The sequence below is a fragment of the Haliotis asinina genome, chromosome 2 (genome assembly GCF_037392515.1).
Source record: "Haliotis asinina isolate JCU_RB_2024 chromosome 2, JCU_Hal_asi_v2, whole genome shotgun sequence".
In the NCBI taxonomy this organism is placed as follows: domain Eukaryota; kingdom Metazoa; phylum Mollusca; class Gastropoda; order Lepetellida; family Haliotidae; genus Haliotis; species Haliotis asinina.
The window spans coordinates 61,778,263-61,799,816 of NC_090281.1; the positions used below are offsets into that span (position 1 = coordinate 61,778,263).

A 21,554-nucleotide genomic window follows, 5' to 3' on the forward strand; every position below is an offset into this window, starting at 1 on the left:
TATATTTATTATATGCACACCGAGAATAATAGAGTATTTGTCACTCCACTGTGTTCATTATACTATTACTAATATTTGTATGATCACGAAGGTTTCCTGTCAAACCAACCGCTTTTCAGATTGTCCTGGTGATCTCTTTGATATTTTCATAACGTTGAACAATTTGACAAGCCCATCCGAGTTGTCTGCCCTTGGCTGAAGTAACTAGTACGCGTCTGCACAGTGGGATGTACGCACTGTAACGTGCTGAATTAAGTATTCCATCTTCCCATGTGTCATTATGCTGATATTTGAGTAACAGTCAAAAAGCAAATTAGAATTAAAAACGGTCAACTGTTAAAAGTGTTGCAGTGCTTCAACGTTGCGTGGTCATAATGGATCGGCTTCAGTGCACGTCACCAATTTTGTAGTGTTTTCGAAAGCGGTCTTTTTTTATTATAACACACTCTAAAGTTATATTGTTGAATATTTTGGCGTGTATGTTAGTATAAACTCAAACACTGGTTTGTTTTAATGTAAATCTGTTTGTGAACATTTATACCTAGTGAAGAGAGTTCTTGGCTGGGGAAAATGACAAAATCCATCCATCCTTTCAATCAATCAAAGGAGGTGCCAAGAATGACAAACTGTGTGTACAGAATATAGTTTATTTTGGAAAAGCACACACGATGTCCATGATAAATAACGCCCAAACATGACACTGATACAGAATCAGATTAGTAATTTGTTCACACTGAAATGATCCTCAGAAATCAAATTGATGAGACTGAAATGTTTTAATTTTTAAATCAATGTGGTGAATAAAATGTATCTGACACAGAGAGACAGGTGATGTGTGTGCATGGCTGGATGATGACCAACAGAGCGTGATCAATGTTATGGACAGTCTCAAGAGTGGACTATACCATACTCAACACAATAAGAGCCCCAGTTGAGAGCAAAATAGCAGTACAGTACATGACAAGTTGAAGAAGGTGATTGTAAATAACACAACAAAGTACCCATAGCAAGTTGGGTGGCAGAAGTGACTTAGTGGTTTCAATTTGCAGTTCAATTACCTCCCATCACTGCATCAGGATCTGCTGATCGAATTCTAGATTTTTGTCCAATTACCTTTTTGAGGAACACGCATGATCAAATTCAAATTCTCAATCACCAGATTGCTGTTCAGTGAAGAAAGCCACCTATACCATTAGGTTGATCTACAATGTATAAGTGGGGCATTTATTATGTCAAATACAGTATCTCAGTTTAATGTTGTATTTCTATTAAGTGAACATACATGCATATGTCATGCGCGTGTCTTACAACAGCTCCAAGCCAAGAAAAGAATATGACTCTATATCCCAATATCAACAATCAGAAATAATTACCAAATCTTATGGCATAATAACTATGACGTTTTAATATGTAATTACCTGAAGGTAGAGAAAGACAGTGGACCTTGCACAAAAGGTGTGGTGTTGCCATATTACGCCCAGCAGTAAAGTTCAATACAATCAAATTGCATAGGAAATGCACAATGAAGATATTAACATATCAGGCATATGTGCGTGTAAATTTCACAATAATTTCAGTTTAAAGTAAAAGGCAAAAGCTACCTAAATCTTTATTTCATATAATCAGTATGGCCATTTGCACTCAGCCATATGAGAATGTACCAATTTCTTATATTCAGTACAACTACAATAAAAATATACATGTAAAAGACATGTACTTCAGAATTGTCCCCAAAGCACACTTTCCATAACTGTATTGTGGACTGAATTTGTTTCATTTTCCACACATTCTACTAATTTTACAATATTAAAAGCAGTGTCATGACATTCATGGATACAATGAATATAGTTACAAATTTAATTATTTAAACACAAGAAACACATTCATTTATAGAAAGAAACTTGTTATTTGTCTCTTTAATCACATCATAAATGCACATATTTTAAGTGAAATATTTGGAAAGATAATTGTCAGTATTTTTAGAAAACATAACAATGTTTATGGACAGTTTTGGTAGGTTGACAAGAGTGGGCTACAGTATATGAGTATGGACCAGCCACCTCTATATATTTACAAAGACTGCAAATGTTTACAGATGTGATATAACATTGCAGATATGATAACATTTACGTGATAAAAAAGCTTTTATGATCCTTTGAACATATACTGAGTGAGTTCAGTCTTAGACTGCTTTTATCAATATTCTAGCAATACCATGGCAGGAGACACCAGAATTGGGCTTCACACACTGTAACCTTGTGTGGGATCAAACCCAGGTCTTTGGTGTGATGAGCAAACACTTTAACCATTACGCTACCCATCAACCATGCTCTCTTCTAACACAGTGGCCACTGTCCGTGTTCCTCCCAGATCATGGTTTCCGTCACACATCTGTATTACAGCTTTATGTTTTGAAAGAGTAGGAATATATTCTGAAATGACCTGATCCTCATAACACAGACAGTATTTGATTTGATTGCATTCATATACCATAAATATGTGAGACCAGTATTAAAAAGAAGCAAGAATTGCTTTGGTTTTAGTATGCCAACCTGACAAAAGTTCATTTGAAATACTAGTGACTTTAGAGTTGAAAACAGGAAACATGTTTCATATTTTTAAAATACCTTTCAAACATATTTATTTCTGAAATGGTTGAGGATGTGATCTTGAACATGACTACAAATAAGTAAGGTTTTTGAAACAAGAAGCATAATCGTAAAATTTCATGAAGATGTGAATATCCACATGAAACATGGTCCTGGTCTTGCTATGAATATTTCAGAAACATGGACAGCACAAAACAGAACACTATTGTATCTCTGATACAAACAGTATGTCACCAAAACTGTTGCCATAGATATGAACTTTATCACACAGATAATATTTGGATACGTCTTGTATCTCATCCCCACTGTACAACTCTACCCTACACCTACATTACACTACAGGAATTATGCCTATGAAATCTAATTTCCTTCCACTAAAACTAACTAATAGTATAAACTATGCACCCACGTGTTCTACAACTAATTCAGACCCTCACTAAAAATCACTGTAACTACCTCTCAGAAAGTTATTAAGGAACATTTCAATAAGAGTTCAACTTTCAGATTTGAATTGTTGCTACTAATGAAACTTTAAAAAACCTTCCATCTCATGCCTTCGTAGAAATAAAATAGTATTCTGAAGAGAGTAAAAAAAAAATCATGGTAATATTTATTTCACCTAATTGTAACAAAGAGTTGTCAACATTTCTTTTTTGACAAAAGTCTTATAATTTTAGCTTCTTTTTAGTCATATGGTAGCGTAAACCTACTTCAGTGAGTGAGTGAGTTGAGTTTTAGCCGTTTTTAGCAATATTCCAGCAGTATCACAACGGGGGACACCACAAATCGGCTTCGCACATTGTACCCATGTGGGGAATCAAACCCAGGTCTTTGGCGTGATGAGCAAACGTTTTAACCACTAGGCAACCCCACTGTTTGTAAACCAACTTGAACATTGATAAGGCTAAATAACAGTCTTATAGTACAACTGTTCATTGTTTCAAATTATATGAACAATTGTTAAACAATAGGTTTGAAAGGCACCAGTTGTATACAAAGTATTAGCCATATTTTTCATGTACAACAATCACAATCAGAGAAAAAAATCTCAGAAAATATTCCATGACAAGTAATGACATATCTCCAAGTAAATATTTCTATCTACAAAGAATTAAACTTTGATCAGTTGAAAATGCATAGCTTTGTGAAGAAGAAATACATGTGAGTACCACGAAGAAAGGGCAAGGTGAAAAGTGAGAGCATGGTCTATAGACTGACCACACAATGAAGCGATATAAACTTACACTGATGGAGGGGAAATAACTCTTGGTAGCACCATCTTAACGCTTGAAAAACAAAACACAATAGGCATCTTGGGGCAACTTTACTGTTGCTGTTTTATCAAGAAAGCATTTCCAGCATTTATGAAACATGGTCTTGAGTTCTAACAAGTTTTTAAAAGAGAAATATTTTCTATAAAGTTCAAATATATGTAGCTTTTGCATTAGAAGTATGATTGAAGCTATTTTTCTGTGAAGAATTCATCATTTAGCAAAAGTTCACCAGATGTTATTTTCAGAATTGTGATCAGTAAACAGTCTTTAAAGAAGATTTCACCCACTCACTCTCTGGCCAACAAAAGAAATTATTCTCATTCTTGTATTTAAACCAGACAGACCAACATTTCCAATTCCCAGTTTTGAATTCAGCCATTCCTACTTTTTTGCAATCTTCAGACTTTAGTTAGAGTTATCTTCCTTTTGAAATGTGACTCCATGTTGATTATATTTATGATAGCCCATGTATAATGTAATTTTATTGAAAATATTGCCCATAGTTGGATGTCATCTTCATCTGCTGTTTGGAAACAAAACCACAGACACAAAAATGGTTAAGATAGAAGAAAGAAATTCTGGTTATCTTGCCATTTTCAAAATCTTGAATTGATGAGATTCATTTTTTTGTGGCCTTCGTGCAGTATCCTTTAGGCATTGACACATTGACAAAGTGTCACATGTAATGGTAAATGTCAAAGTCTGTCTAAGCTCTATCACTTCATACAGAGAAAAATCCAAAATGAACAAGTCATCATGCACAATTAATACATTTTTCATTGTTTGATCAAATTCTCAATGACTAGACAGTACACTGGCACCCAATCATAACATGGGTTCTTCATGATATAGATTAAAACATGTCTTTCACAGCTTGATTCTGTAACTGTACAGTCCCTTACATTCACAAATATGAATATAGCTTAGGCTTTTAAAAACAGTCTTTCCTTCTTTAAAATCTACTAAAATCTACTAAAATCTAACATATGCCTGAAAAAGAAAATTCAGGCTAAATATGTGTTGGGCATGGTAAGGGAGGTAACTCTTTGTCATGACATTCAAAATTGTTTTTAATGTTATTTTCATATAACCCTCATAAACCATAGTTTACAGAATAGAAATATGACAGTGCCAAAAATATAAATGATTACTGTTTAGAACTGAACTTGTGTTATATTTCAGAATCCAAGATTTTAAAATTAGGCTGATCCAAGTTTGAGCCATGCCAAGGCAATCCAAGGTGCTGTACATTAAGTTGAATAAATAGTGATATGTATGTTAATTCAAATGTGGTTAAGGCATGCGTGTTATCTGACAAGGTAATGGTAACCTCACACATCATCATAATTATATAACCTGCACATCAGTTTCAAACACCATATTTGAACAAGAAAGAACCAAAAAATCCACCCAATTAAAATAACATGCAAAATAACTCAATCCCTGGTATAAGTCTAATGTGGCATTAATGTAAAACTCATACATGAAATGTCCAGAATCATAAATAAAAATAAGACAATAAAATATCAGAAAAATATAGCTTGAATCACTGCCCAGAAAGGTGAGAGATGACGTAGTCAAGATGGTGACTGATATCATGACCTTGAACTACCATATCTCATGACCAAGCTCACAAAAAAGACATTTTATCTGAGAACAAATGCCTTAATTTTACAAAGTACATCACTGCACATAGTTACATCCCCTTGCAGTCTCAGGATCCTCTGACTGAGTGATCAAGTGCACTGGGTTTTCTGCTGCTTTTATCAATATAAGAGCATGGAACACTAGAAATGGGTTTCACAGATTGTACCCATGTAGGGACTAAAACCCAGGTGTTTGACCTAATGAGTGAATGCTTTAACCACCTGGCTACCCCAACACTGCACATTACAATTAAGCTGGAATTTAATATTCTCTGAAGGGAAGGCAAGTGATTGCTTTTGACATAAAACATCATATTTCAGGCTACCCAGTTTGTCCAATAAAAAAAGCCAACTGTTTTCTAAAATGATAGGATATTTTCAGGAACAAGAACACAAAGGTTATAAAAATGTAGGGTTGGCTAAAAGATGGCATAATGGAAATACTGTAGGAAAATTGTGTCACTGGTCTCAAAAATAAACTATTGAGATGAAACAAAGGTTTACATACACAGGGTTACCAAGCTTTAAAGCTTGGTCTATCTTACCTTCCTTGAAGAGTTATATTGGTATTTCAACCACATCTAAAAGCTGGAGTAGACAGTAGAAACACAATTCCCTGTGATTGTACGTTTAAACCTTGGTCTTTGGTCTCAGGCACAATGGTCAAAAGAAGAATATGCACGGAAGAATCATATTTCTCATGGGAGAAACTAAAACTGTTAAGGACAGCATATTCTGTTACAATGCACAAAGAAAAATGAAAACCACACATTTTTATAAAATGAAAATTGTTTAGCATTAGCAGTTAAACTGAACTGGCTGAACTTGGCAGGAAAACAAAGAAATTAACAGAAATATAAGATGTGGCTTCTGAGACATACATTGAGAATGTGTGCAGGTGAAATTGTGCATTGAGTGAAGCCTAACATCAGCTGATCACCTCCACAAACGCTGCTGGGAACATCCCTGACCTCCCATCGAGGTCACCATACTGCCAGTCTGGTGACCCAGCCACTGTGTCGCCAAGGAGAATCACATCACCTGCCTTGGAACAGGAAAATCAGTGTAATTTCAATGATTACATTCCAAAAATTACTACCTTGTTTGCTTGTGAATTCTTATCATTAGTTATTTTACAGTAGTCTGGCATAGTATCAAATAGTGGTATTAAAAACTGAAGTTTCAAAATATCTTCTGGAGACTTGACTTCCCTTTGAGGCCTACCTTGAAGGAAAGTTCCTGATCAGATTCTCCCTGGAAGTCATATAAAGCTCTGGCCTGGATCTGAGGCATTGCTTCATTTTCTATATGACTGGCTGGCTCAGCTGTGAACATACAAACGTCCTACAAATGACATACATCTTTAGGGCTGAGTTTACCACGAAATATATATGGCAGAACTATCATCATCATCATCATCATCATCATCATCATCATCATCATCATCATCACCATCATCATCACCATCACATCATCACCACCATCATCATCATCATCATCATCACCATCATCATCACCATCACATCATCATCACCATCATCATCACCACCATCATCATCATCATCATCATCATCATCATCATCACCATCATCATCATCATCATCATCATCATCATCATCATCATCATCACCATCATCATCACCATCATCATCATCATCATCATCATCATCATCATCAAAGGCATACAACTGGATTGGTGTAATTAGGTGATGATCATTTTAAAATACAAGACAAATATAGCACTAGGCTGATGAAAGAGAGATAAGGCTGTGCATCAAGTCTGTCACAACACCATAATGGTAAAATGGTCGAGGTTGAAGGTACTTGCAACACATGTAGATATTACATAATGTATAATCAAGGTGAATACCTTTAGTTTCAGGCAGACCTTTCTCTATGGTGACGAAGGCTGCTGGGAACATGCCCTCACGGCCATGACACCGCCCCTTCAACCAGTCATCTCCAATCTTCTCCAGCAGCTGAATTGTCTCCCCTGTCTTGAAAGTCAGGTCGCCATCTTGTTCTCCTTCATAATCATAGCTAGCCAGGCAGTAGGGCTGTGATTTGTCAATAACCGCTGAACCTGAGTCTGTCATTGGCTGAATCAAAAGGAATATCGTTTCTGATGGTATACCATTTGCCTACAATATGTCTATTGTATCAGCTAGTTGTGATTCTCGTGTCATTGGCTGAATCAAAAGGAATATCATTTCTGATGGTATACCATTTGCCTACAATATGTCTATTGTATCAGCTATCTCTGTCTTCTACACATGCAACATGCTGATGCTGGACAGTTTGATTCATACAAGATGGCAGCAGGCCCAGATTCACATCTTCACATTAAGTGCATTGTGCTCATGCCCCATATGGAATAAGTTGGCATGCATCCAACCTGAGTGGGAGATGAAGACACATTAAACCATGAAGGTCTGCATCACCTACAAGAAGGAGCTAACCTGTGTTCAACATATACAGTGATACAGTAGACCCTATACAACTAGAAACCCTTATGGAAGTATTGACGATTCCTGTACCAAAGGCAACACTAGAAGTGGAGGGTTCTCCCCTTTGGAACTGCCCCGACCCATGACTATTTACACTATTTAACCTGCTGGAAATGGTTACTAAATATTCACATTGTCTATAAAATATGATGATCTAAGGGGTTTGACTGCATGGGTACTTTGTGATCTGAATATTATGTCTTGGTAACATCTGTATTTGATCAAATATTTACATATACATACACATATATATAAACAACTTTCTGTCAAAGGTAACAAAAAAAAGCCCTGTTACGTGTATAAAGAGTTATAAACTCCATAGTGTCATCCTTTGACTTTGTGTCACACCTACTGAAGTTCCACCGTGAAGAATGCTTGGCCATGTGTTGTCATTCAATACCAACCTTATTATGATCATCTACATCGTGTGAAACATTCATCGTATGATTGGTTGACCAAGGATCATGTGAGTGTGCTTGAAGCTGATTTCCTGGTTGATACTGAGGAAGGTCAGACGGTATATAGTCGATGAAGGCCGAGGGGAACGTCCCGGACCTTCCATCCATCTGTCCATACAGCCACTCAGTGTTGACTTGGCTGATCACCTGGATCTTCTGACCAGCCTTCACAAACAAGAGTGAGTGAGTGAGTGAGTGAAGGAGTGAGTGAGTGAGTGAAGGAGTGAGTGAGTGAGTGAAGGAGGGAGCGAATGAGTGAAGGAGGGAGTGAAGGAGGGAGCGAATGAGTGAAGGAGGGAGTGAAGGAGGGAGGGAGTGAAGGAAGGAGACATGGAAGGAGAGTAACTTCATGGAGAGAAACCCAGACTCAAATACAGAACTTCATTGAGGCAGGCAAGCAAAGTGGCTATCCCTTCCCTAAAGTCCACAGAATTATCTTGAATTCAAACCTTTATACCTTTGTAGACAAACCAGACAGGCAATTCCAAACATGGTGCATGTACTGTATGTAATGCTTTATCAAAAGATAACACGAAAATTAGAAACTAAGTTTGTGAGTGAACATGACAAACACTTACACTTTGTCCTGTCTGCAAACAGATTGTATTACATCGCCTTGACAAGCAGAATGGAAAGACATTTTTCTTATTCTTAGATCAGCCATAATACAGATAAAAGTTCAGTGCTTTCATCACCATAAGGACTTATATGGACTAGACATGGCATAAAAACAGATTGAAGGAACATAAGAAGGTTATGTTTAACTTCAGTTCACACCAATCAATCACCCAGCGACCCAGATCAGTGTATATTGATTACCTGGAAGCTCAGTTCATCGTTTTGTCCATCGAAGTCAAACATCGCTGTCACATGACCGTCCTCTGACTTGCCATCAGTATCCTCCAATGGGAGGTCCTCAACAATCTCCACGAAGGAAATGGGGAATATTCCGACTCTGCCCCCAAGTTCCCCACGTAACCATTCACTTCCAACCCTCCCCACCAGGCGAATGACGTCATCCTCTTCAAACACCAGGTCATCCTTCCCTTCACCTTCAAAGTCAAATCGTGCTACACAACGAGGGCCTGAGGTCACACTGGGTGTCGACTTCTTCACGGGCAGAGGACTGTCCCAAGAGGGCAAGTCTGGCTTTATAGCAAAGTCAGATATCTGGAAATAATCAGAATACAAAAAACAGCATATGTTACAATCCACCAACCCCAATGGCCTCCACAGGCAATATCACGTTGTTGAAATCAGGGAATATCAAAGTCAAGGGAGATGATGTCACAATGAAATTGCAAGACTGTGTCATGTGATGGCATTCTGATGTCACTTGTTATCATTAACAACTTTAAAGTATGATCTGTTGATAAATATTTGAGTCCAACCACATCCAAAGTTCATTCACAGATGATCTCCAAACAGCAATGCCTAAGTAAGACTCTAACTCGATCATCATATATTCCATTTGGAAACATCTACCAGTACCTCTCATAGAAATGATACCTATCTATCATGTTAAGAAAGCAATACCATTTTTTTGTGTTTCCCAAAGGCTAAGTACCATTCATACTTTACATATTTATTTAGAAACATGTATCCATCATATATCGTGTGATACTGATCTCACTGCATGTTAATGATCTAAGAGGATGGATTACAGGCTGATCAAGTATGAATCTATGTTTAGTTCATAACCATGTAGGGATTTCCCTTATATTTGGAAGGGCCATCTGTATAACAAAGATTCCTGAGCTTGAATCTCGGTCTTTCCTGCCACAATCCACACTATTGAAGACCACATCTGTGCAGCAGAACCTCACCTCATCATGCAGGGGATGGACAATGTCCACAAAACCTGCAGGGAACATCCCTTCCTTGGCCCCGACTCTCCCCACCAGCCAGTCAGCATCAACACGCCGCACCAACATCACCACCTCCTCAGCCTGCAACACCAGCATACACTCTAAGTTGTATGCTTCTCTCAATGGTAATACAGTCTGACGTATGAATCTACCCAGCCGGTAGATGAGGGATGACACTGCTATTAAAGAGGCATACATCAGACTGTATTATCTCAGGGAGAAGCTTACAAAGTATTTATCTTTTAGCCATACTAATGTACAAAATATCATTTTATTTTATTTCGACGATCACTATTGACTACAGGACATGTAAACAAACTGGTCTGCCATTCAGCTGTAGCTTTTAAAATCAGTGAAACATATTCTGACAAGCTTAAAATGGTTACTTACGTTAAGTTGAAAGTGTAAACGATTCAATGTATAAAATAGTTTAAATAAATCAGTGAAAGTTGGTGAAATACATGTGTAATCAAACGGTTTTCAAACTCAGAGCACTGCATGTGTCATATCATGAAGTCATACCATTGTTATACAATACAGCTTTTCAGCTGGGAGTTTGGCGGTTAATGTGGCAGTGGGTAATATTTTTCCAGTTGTCATCCTCCTGGGAGGGTTGACAGAAACTGGTTAAAACGTCACTGACCAATGAAATTAGAGTATTTTACATGAAGGTAAGACAATGTAGGTTCCATATTCACCTTGTGTTTTGTGTGTTTGTCTTTTAACATCCCATACAGCAATATTCGAAGTACATACCAGTGGCATGTAAGTAATGCAGTCATCACCAGACAATCCAATGTTCAATGTGTAGCTCTGTGAGTACTGTTTTTTTGCTGCTTAATGCATTATTCCATCACACATATCCACATGGAGAATAGAACCGGGAAATCAGTGTGACGAGCAAACACTTTATCTACACAGCTACTCCTCTACCTTTTAAAAATCAATGCAATACGTGTATGAAGACACAACCTCAACCAAGTCACATTGGTCCCAAGAGTGTTCAATGTCCTAATTCTGTAAATGTGGTCTTTTCTACTCTCACACAGAGTAATACAAGAACATAACATTTCAGAGTTTATTCTTATTAAAGAAGTTGACAAGTCCCTCCCTACCTCTCTTAATATATTCTAGTTTTTAGCTCTCATTAACATATATATTTAACATGAAATTGTAAACAAACTGAAAATTTCCATCAGCTGAAATTGAGAACAACAGCAACTTCATGATTTCCTGTACGTACCTTAAATGAAATTTCGTCATCATGTGATGCATCGTAGTCAAAATTGGCGATGGCATGAGGAACAGACAGAGTGTAGTGATACAAGATGTGGTCAGGTCCAGGACGAGGAGGAAGGTCTGATGAATAGCCTTTCTACTGTTTATACATGTTGTGTGCATCATGCATAAATATGTACATATATCATGAATGTATCATGCTAATTCATGCATATATATAAGGCTGCCTAAAAAAATAAATAACGTTTCTTGGGCACATTTCTTTCAAAAGAGACACGGGCATTTTTTTATTTTGGATAAAAAAAGTGACAAGGGAGGAACATTTAAATTTTTTTCTCTAAGAAATACAGCTTCAAAAAAGTTTACCATGTGTTAATGAGTTGTAGATTCAGTCACACTCGTTCTTACAGACACTAATTCGTATAGCGGACAAATGGATGATTGGGACGTGACAATAGAAATTTGTTACGTGCACAAATAAAAGTGAAATACTGATGCCCAAGAAACATTTCACTTTTTTTATTTAGCCTAAATATACTTATGAGACTTGGTTGTTAAACATTTAAGTTCTGCAGTGGATAGAGACAATGTGCATATAATAAGACCATATGAAATATATGCATAATTTTGAGAGAGTCTTATCTTTATAAGTCATCAAATTGGGGTCTTTAAATTGAAAATAGGAAAACTGTGTTGCAGTGGAGACGTATCGCCAGAAGCACTCACCTGGCGTCCGAGATCCAGCCTTAGGGGGTGAGGGCTTGCCTGGTAGCTTCTTACTTTGTACTGATCCACTAAGAAATAAAACATTTAAAACTCTTGTTACAAAATACATTCAACAGTGCTGACAAAAAGATTTCTTAGTTTAATAATTTTCCCTTTTAGGAATACTTAACGTCACATCTTTGATGTTTCATCACAAAACTTATTGTTCATTCACACTTGCCTACTGTTCCCCTGCAATTCCTCTCTCAAAGTTTAGGTTAACATTACAGAGCTTCAATGGCATTAAACTGTTGGGAGTGAGTCCAAGTAACAGTTAATGGTACAAATCCTACCCTGTTGGAGGCGGAGGTTTGGCCGGCATGGACATCGGTCGAGGAGGACCACCCTGGGGATGGGATGGCCTCATGTTAACTTTCTCATCTGAAGCAACAAGTTAACATGGCAAATAGACAATTTAATAACAAATAACCAAAGAAGATCCCTAAAAACATGTAAAGTATTCAGATAATTCAAACACCAATAAACATGATAAATACATCTAAATAATATATACACAATTAATAACAAATAAATTAAGAAGAAATTTATATAACAAATGAATTACTGAAATAATTCAACAACAAATATCTAAATTTTAGTAACAAGTATTTTTTTTTTTAAATGTGAACATACTAATAATACAAAGTAATGATAGGTCAGTATAAAAACAAGAATAATGTTGTAAGACCATTCAGTAGTAAATACCAAAATGAAAATTTAACACATAATCAAATACCAGAACTGAACAACATATAAATGAATTTTGTGAAATCACTGTAATAATGCCATGCTATAATAAAACTCATTCTAAACACTGAACTGAGCTATTCCCAAACTGAACACTACTATTAAGTCTAAAGGAATAATCATTAAAAAATATCATGAGAATCAAAGGACATATCAGGCTTCCTGTAAAGCATCTTGACAAAAGCATCTGCTCACCCTTTTCATCAGCTGGTTGTTTCCTTTGAGGAGGTTCTGATGGTCGTAGGGGCTTGGCCTTAGGTGAGTCCTCTTCCTCTTCCTGAGATGCCTCATCTGATGTGTTCTTCCCCATTGAAGGCATTGGTCTATCAGCAGGACGTGGTGGTGGTTTGCCTTTAGTAGACTCCTCCTCAACACTGGCAGAAATTTCTTCACTCTTCTTTGGTGTTATCATTGACATTGGTCTACCTGCAGGTCTTGGGGGGCGCATCTTGGGAGATTCATTTTCATCTTCACCTTCTGCTGTTTCTGGCTTTGATGTTGCCATGGAGATGGGTCTGCCTGATGGACGAGGTGGGGGAGGTCGGGAAACACCTTCTCCAGAATTGTCAGAGGGTCTCCTAGGAGGAGGAGGTCTTGAAACTGCAGGTGAGTCTTCTGGAGTAGCTGCAGCTCTAACTGAAGGAGCATCTCTGGGAGACTTATCATCTGGGGAGGAACTATCACTTGGTGCAGATCTTGGCTTGGCTCGTGGCTTAACAGGAACATGTTTGGGAGATGTTTCCTCTTCAGTGCCACTTCTACCAGACTCTGAATCCTCCCTTGGAGAACCAGCTGAAGACTTTCTTGGGAGTGGTGGCCTTCTAACAGGAGCAGGTTGTTTTTCTGTATCCACCTGCTGTTCAAATCTTGCAGCAATGGACATAGGCCGCTTAGCAGGAACTGGCCGTGGTGAAGTGGATCCACCCTGTTCTTTGTGAACAGTATCACTAGACAACCCTCCAACAGAGCTTGGCCTTTTGGCTGGAACAGGGGGCATGTTTCTCATGGTCACATCAGCATCTTTATCTTTGTTGTTCTCATCTGTAATCTCCTCTGTTTCATGCAAACGTTTTGGTTTTGGAGGTGGTCGGATTATTGTGGGTCTCTTAGAAGCCGGTTTTGGTGGAGGTGCCTGTACCATATCATCACTATGATCATCACTGACTATCTTCTTTTCCTCAACGTCAGGTGAAGGTTTAGGTCTCGGCAGGACTGTTGGTCTGGGTTTCGCTGGAGATGGTGGACGACCTTCCACATACAGCTTTGGTGGGACAGGTGGACTTGTCTCGTCATGTTCCTTAGCTTGAGATTCTTTTGGAGTTTCTACAGTTGATCTTAATTTCACTTTAAATGGTAACCCTAGACCTGTATCACTTTCATTTAAATTAGGATCCTGTTGAGGTCGTCCAATAATATTTGGTCTTGGTTTCGGTTTTTCAATTTTTGCATAATGAGGTTCTGGTTCATTTCTTAAGTTATTACTACTGTCTGACTGTTGTGTCACAGATTGTTCAAGACTATCACTTTTACTCTCTTCAGCAGCATGTTTATTTGGTAAAACTGGTTTTGATGAAATGCTTCTATTTTCTTCTCGAGGACTAGGAAGGGGTTTTGTTGGTCTAATAATGGTTGGTTTACCTGGCTTGGGAGGAAGGGATTTTCCCTCATCTCCAACTTCACACTGACTGAATACTGGTCTGGAAGAAAGGACAGCAGGAACTCCTCGAGGAACAACTTCCGGTGGAGACAGATCACCAGAGGCACCTCGGGCTGGTATGATGGGTTTGTCATCATGTCTGACAGAGCCTGGTCTCATGGGAAGAGGAGGCTTGGAAGAGGGCACTGGGTGAGATGAGGACAGAGATGTGTCTCCCAGTAGGTCAGACCTGGGTGGAGGTGGAGGAGGTTGTTCTGACTCCTGTTTCTGAGGACCTGATGATTGGTTGAATAAAGGCATCGGAGGTGGCAGGCCAGACTGGTCACTATCATCATCCAGCAGGTTTGGGTAGAGTGAGGGCACACTGGACTTGTTTGGAGGTGGTGGTCGAATCTGACTGTGAGGAGGTTGAGGTCTCATAGGAGCATTGCTGCCTTCCTCAGCAGTGTGGGATGAAGGAACTGAAAAAAACCCAACAAAATGCAATGTAAATTTTATCGCAGTTACCAGAAAGAGATAATACAGAAGATAATACAACTTGAAATATTGTTCCAGACATTGTGTCCCTATGGTCACTGCAGGATGCTACATGTACTTTAGTCTAATATCAGTAAGCCTGTGAAGGTATCGGTACATGTTAGAATTGGTCTTCAGCAGGGGCGAATAATTTGATATGGTTTTGCATTTTATTGTTGAATTCATATTGAAAACAGGGACTGTATAAAATCTAGTTTAAAATTACTAACAACTAATTATATATGTTGAGAAACTGATGTAAGGGGGTAACTCTAAAGCTGGACCATTCAGAAAGTGACTGCAGCAATAATTGCATGTGTTTGGAATCACTTGCATATGTTCATTATACGTTGGAGCAGAAGTAAACTACACCAAACCTTCTTGTCAATATGTTGGAAAGTTGTTCATTTCAAAATGTCCTAACTGTTGTCCAAAAGTATTTGAACAGATGAAAAAGAAATTCAATAGTTCTCCAGTTCATTACTTTGACTTATATTAGATCAAAGAGAAGGATACACATTGGTCAGGCTACTCACCAGGTCGAGGTGGAGGTCTGGAGACAGAACTGTCCACAGGTTTCTCTTCTGGCTTTGGATTTTGTTTTTCATCACGGAACCCAACTTGGCTCATTGGCTTTGCACTTACAATTGTTATCTCTGGTCGTCTTGAAACAAAACATTATTATAATATCATATATTAACTATTAATATATTTCTGTAAAAGTGAAAGAGATGGTGAGATGAAAGGAGGTTTCAGCATTTTGTTCAATATTATAGAACATATATGGTGCTGAGCAACTGTATGTTTGTGTGTGCATGCGTATGTGTGCATGTGTGTGTGCTGGATAGGTGGATTGTATCACATGCTTGTCTCCCCTTGGATTTCTAGTACAGATATGGGCACTTGTGTATGAAAACTGTCTTTCTTTAAAATCCAAGGACAGAGCTGGTGATTATAGAGTCTCATACTTGTTTCCCCTTCACATTTCAGGGCAGAATAGGTTGCTGGTATAACATGCTTGTCTCCCCTTGGATGACCAGGGCAGAATAGTGGCTAATGTTGCAACAGTTGTCTCCCATTTACATCCCCGGAGCAGAATAGATTTCTGGTATCCCATGTTTGTCTACCATTTTATTTTTACTTCTGTCGGAAATACTTTGCCCCTTTAGTGCAATAAACTGTTAATCTGTTTTTGTTTATTTTTAGTCAAGCTTTATGCTTAATCTAACATTTGACAAAGTATACAGAACAGCAAAAGATATGCAACTCCATTTTTTGTTACGTTTACAAATAGAAGACATAAATAAATATGAACACTTCCTTTCATCAGATTTCATTTTTTTTAAACTTTCGTTTCTTTTGCTGTTCAATATATGTGTAGCCATATATTATTTCAGAAGGCATAAAGTGCATAGATCAATGGAGTTCCTAGTGGTATCACCACAGACTCATTAGGGACAATGGCTGAGTGACTGCCTGAAGTGAGTGAGTGAGACTGCCAGGAGAGAGTGACTGACGGAAGTGAGAGACTGCCAGGAGAGAGTGACTGCCTGAAGTGAGTGAGTGAGTGAGACTGCCAGGAGAGAGTGCCAGGAGAGAGTGACTGACTGCCAGGGGAGAGTGAGCGACTGCCTGAAGTGAGCGAGTGAAAGACTGCCAGGAGAGAGTGAGTGACCTCCTGAAGTGAGAGACTGCCAGGAGAGAGTGACTGCCTGAAGTGAGTAAGTGAGAGACTGCCAGGAGAGAGTGAGAGAGTGCAAGGAGAGAGTGACTGACTGCCAGGGGAGAGTGAGTGACCGCCTGAAGTGAGCGAGTGAAAGACTGCCAGGAGAGAGTGAGTGACTTCCTGAAGTGAGAGACTGCCAGGAGAGAGTGACTGCCTGAAGTGAGTGAGTGAGAGACGGCCAGGAGAGAGTGAGAGAGTGCAAGGAGAGAGTGACTGACTGCCAGGGGAGAGTGAGCGACTGCCTGAAGTGAGCGAGTGAAAGACTGCCAGGAGAGAGTGTGAGACTGCCTGAAGTGAGCGAGTGAAAGACTGCCAGGAGAGAGTGAGTGACCTCCTGAAGTGAGAGACTGCCAGGAGAGAGTGACTGCCTGAAGTGAGTGAGTGAGAGACTGCCAGGAGAGAGTGAGAGAGTGCAAGGAGAGAGTGACTGACTGCCAGGGGAGAGTGAGAGACTGCCTGAAGTGAGCGAGTGAAAGACTGCCAGGAGAGAGCGAGTGACAGCCTGAAGTGAGTGAGTGACTGCCAGGAGAGAGTGAGAGAGTGCCAGGAGAGAGTGAGAGACTGCCTGAAGTGAGCAAGTGAGAGACTGCCAGGAGAGAGTGAGTGACTGCCTGAAGTGTGCAAGTGAGAGAATGCCAGGAGAGAGTGAGTGACTTCCTGAAGTGAGCGAGACTGCCAGGAGAGAGTGACTGACGGAAGTGAGTGAGTGAGACTGCCAGGAGAGAGTGAGTGACGGAAGTGAGCAAGTGAGAGAATACCAGGAGAGAGTGAGTGACTGCCTGAAGTGAATGAGTGAGACTGCCAGGAGAGAGTAAGTGACTGCCTGAAGTGAGCGAGTGAAAGACTGCCAGGAGAGAGTGAGTGACTGCCTGAAGTGAGCGAGTGAAAGACTGTCAGGAGAGAGTGAGTGACTGCCTGAAGTGAGTGAGTGAGACTGCCAGGAGAGAGTGAGTGACTGCCTGAAGTGAGTGAGAGACTGCCAGAAGAGAGTGAGAAACCGCCAGGAGAGAGTGAGTGAAAGACTGCCAGGAGGGAGTGAGTGACTGCTTGAAGTGAGACTGCCAAGAGAGAGTGAGACTGCCAGGAGAGAGTGAGAGACTGCCAGAAGAGAGTGAGAGACTGCCAAGAGAGAGTTAGAGACTGCCAAGAGAGAGTGAGAGACTGCCAAGAGGGAGTGACTGCCTGAACTGAGCAACTGAGAGACTGCCAGGAGAGAGTGAGAGCCTGCCAGGAGAGAGTGAGAGTGAGAGTGAGAGTGAGAGTGAGAGTGAGAGTTAGAGTGAGAGACCCAATGGCAACAAAAAGTAATCACCTAACCATGAATAAATCTTACTTTAAGGACAATTCTTCCAAAACAAATAAAATCAGTACTGCGTGATGGAAAGGTTTACAATTATTCTGCCTACTTTTTAATGGATGCTCTGGAGTTAGCGGACTTCTCTGTTGATGGCCGTGGAGGGATTTTGGAGGCACTTGGTGGAGGCACAGCTGGTCTTCGGGATTCACCTTCACATGGAAGACAATGGTAATTCATAAACACTCAAGCTTTACAATCTATCAAGCCAACTTATGGCGAACAGATGAATTAATTTTTGGCTTAGGCTTCATTTTCTGGCACAACACAAACAACATATGTCATATTTGGGATTTCACTTTCTCAGGAAAGTACAAATTCTAGTGTGGAAGTCGCGCTAGCTGAGCGGATTAGGCGGTTGACTTTGTGTGCTGGCGATTAGGTGCCTGACTCTGAGGGTGCGGGTTCGAATCCCAGATGGGACTCAACCAAAAAAGTACTAGACTTTGTACTTTACTGAGAAAGTGAAATCCCAAATATGACATATATTGCATTTGACCACTTTCTAAAATGGCATCGTGTAATCACGACACAAACAGTCCACATTTGAAAACACCTCTTAAACCTGTTGAGAAATCAGGCCTACCACTTCCATCACTGGGTTTGGGAGCAGGTCTACTTGGTACTGGTGGCACTGGTCTCATCTCATCCCCACCCCATTTAGGGGAGGGTGGAGGCCTGGCAGGGGCAGGGCGAGAGGGGACTGGTCTTTTGGGCTCCTTTCCATTTGTACCTGTATATGTAAGTTTTTGGTATTCATTATATACACTGAAAAATGTAAGCAGTGATCTATAAACAGCAGATATGAGAGACATAAACCTTTAATTATCAAACCAATGGCCGTTCATACAATAAAAATAGCTGACAGTGAATTTGTTCACCCAATTATTACATCTTTGCGTGGTTAGAAAAAAGATGCAACTAAAAACATCATATACAAATACAAGTAGCATTCCACTAATTAACGTTTTATGTGATAATTGATAAAATATATTGCATGACCTCTAATAACATACTGAAGTGAACTAAATTTTAACAGGAGTAAATAGATATATTGGATTGTTGTGATTATTCTAAAAATTGGGCACTTTAAACAGCATTCATTAGCAATAATATTTCTCCTGCCTCAATAAAACAACTTCTGGACAAATATATCACACAATATGGACAAATAAAAATGTATTGCTATTTCTATTACTGATCAAAGTTGACTGGTTAGTTAAAATCTGTGAAAACATAATCAGTTAAAAGGATAACAAATGTGACCTAGGAGCTTTTTAGAACTATGCACATATTCATGAAATGTTATAATCATATTTAACAGGAAAAATGTCTCTTTTAAAACATGCAGTATATGTCAGAATTTCATATTCAGTCAAAGAAAGCTCTTTACTCTTTGAATGAATGTATTTACTCAGTTCTTCAAACAAAAAAATTCATTTCTTTGGTTTTCTGGGGAGTCAGTTGGTTTTCACAATATAAGTAGTGATAGATGTTGCCTAACACTATAAAAGGCAAAGATGGAGCACCAGGGGTCACCATGGCTACAAGTCTGCTGACTATAACGTTTGATGATAAGCATTAAGTGAGCTATAGCTGTGATGCCCTGCAGTGTTATTATCCATATACATAATCACTATGACACATTAAAATTTGCTCTAGGGGAATCTTTCCCTGACGTAATATTCCATCATTGAAATAAGTTCATTGATTGTTTGTATTTTCTATATCTGTTCTAGTTTATTGAATGTATATTTAAGAGGCTTAGGAAGAGGTATGCATGTCAATTTGTAATTTGTTTTTTGATGGGGGTGGAAGGTATGGGCAGAATCCTAGACTACCCAATACATTTGTTTAATAAGTGCATAAACACAAAAAAGGGGAAAGAGTTCCTTCCGTTCCCCAGTATTCTTTCTTCCTCAGATTAACAGAGCCGTCAGAGGCAATACGAAGTGGTTCAACCCTTGATATTGTACTTAATTTGGGGGCTTTTAGTTATTTTTGTGAGCCCTCTAGTAAATGTTATGTTAGGTTTTGTTAATAATTCTAGTATGTGTCAAAACATAACTGTTATTTGGGACGGGGGAACGGAAGGAACCCTGACCAAAAAGGCGACATAGTCCATTAAAATATAAGACAGCACATGAATAGAGTTGTCCGATTACAGAAAGAAGCGTTCTTGGATGTGTTTCACTTTAAGAATACGAAACATGCATGAAACGCGTAAAGAGAGGGGGACAAACTTACATGCGTTTGTTGATGGCTTGATGATCGTTGGTCTCTTTGGAGGAAGTGGAGCCCCTCCTCCTCCTGCTACAGTGTCTGTCATGGTGAGCGTCAGATTTAACAAATGTTATAAATATCTCCCTGGTGGATTCCTAACGTAGAAAGGAATTTTGCATATTTACTGACGGCAGCATATTAATGAACGCTGATCATCTCTTCTTCCATCTATTGAACACATAAATCAACAGTTAGCTTCCTTCTTCGCAAGTACTTGTCAAAGTTTGCATTTAGAGTGGCCTCCCTTGGCGGAAGTACCGGAAGTAGCACTAAGCGATATTCCAATCAACAAAAATATGACAAGTATCGAAAGGTTAGTACTTTATGTAGATATTTTTATCTCATACTTTTGCAGTATCCGTGTGATATTTATGGTGGCTTTTTGCAGGAGACAGTGTTTTGTCTTTCTGCTCCAGAAATATGAAGGAAATAGGGTCCGACGTGTATAATTTATTATGTTAATCTTTTTATTAAATCTTAAAAACAGCACGCTGCAGGAACGGATTGATTCTCAAAGTGATATAGTCACAATATAGCAAAGTGTATGACTCTGATGTTTATAAATATAACCTCTTTTACGTCTGGATGTGGAACCAGTTCCATGATTACCAGGACTGATACGAACACACCACTCGCTGTCTTTGGAAGTTGGTGCTAAGCCGGTCATTGTCAGGTCCTTATTCTGTCACTTAAAAAAAGAAAATTTTTGTTTGCACTTAATAAATGTACTGGGAACTGTAGGAAATCTTTTGAAATGTGTATAGAATTTAAATATGCCCCAGTATTGTAGATATTGTAGGCCCAGTTGTCTTTACAGGATGCATTGTTTTACAATTCAGTCAATGCAGTTGGAAAACAAGCCCAAATTGAGCTGTCTGTGCATCCCATTGGGACACAATATATTT

General features: G+C 39.0%; 2 protein-coding genes across 2 annotated transcripts in view; one reads left to right on the top strand and one right to left on the bottom strand.

Moving 5' to 3' along the window:
• Positions 1–633: 633 nt before the first annotated feature.
• On the bottom strand, positions 634–20,892 carry LOC137274077 (SH3 domain-containing protein 19-like). Its single transcript, XM_067807067.1, has 14 exons — positions 20,614–20,892; positions 18,953–19,099; positions 18,419–18,518; positions 15,823–15,950; positions 13,309–15,231; positions 12,660–12,747; positions 12,328–12,395; positions 11,606–11,721; positions 10,321–10,443; positions 9,314–9,664; positions 8,441–8,659; positions 7,400–7,628; positions 6,754–6,854; positions 634–6,574 (listed from the first exon to the last, which is right to left on the bottom strand). The coding sequence occupies exons 1-14, from the start codon at positions 20,693–20,695 to the stop codon at positions 6,458–6,460; spliced, it is 3,792 nt and encodes a 1,263-aa protein (XP_067663168.1). The 5' UTR covers positions 20,696–20,892; the 3' UTR covers positions 634–6,457.
• The window catches only part of LOC137274075 (E3 ubiquitin-protein ligase HERC2-like), a 127,993-nt gene continuing 127,327 nt past the window's right edge, over positions 20,889–21,554 (top strand). The window contains exon 1 of the mRNA XM_067807064.1: positions 20,889–20,962. The gene's annotated coding sequence lies outside the window, so the exon portion shown is untranslated. The remainder of the gene's footprint in view (positions 20,963–21,554) is intronic.

What these genes read in the sequence shown, in the direction of transcription:
- LOC137274077 (XM_067807067.1), bottom strand. Translation starts at nt 20,695, where the DNA reads ATGACAGACACTGTAGCAGGAGGAGGAGGGGCTCCACTTCCTCCAAAG. An exon ending in CAAACCCAGTGATGGAAGTG is followed by an intron (nt 18,519 to 18,952) that starts GTAGGCCTGATT and finishes TTCCATGTGAAG; the next exon opens with GTGAATCCCGAAGACCAGCT. An exon ending in AGGTCTGCCTGAAACTAAAG is followed by an intron (nt 6,855 to 7,399) that starts GTATTCACCTTG and finishes GTATGTTCACAG; the next exon opens with CTGAGCCAGCCAGTCATATA.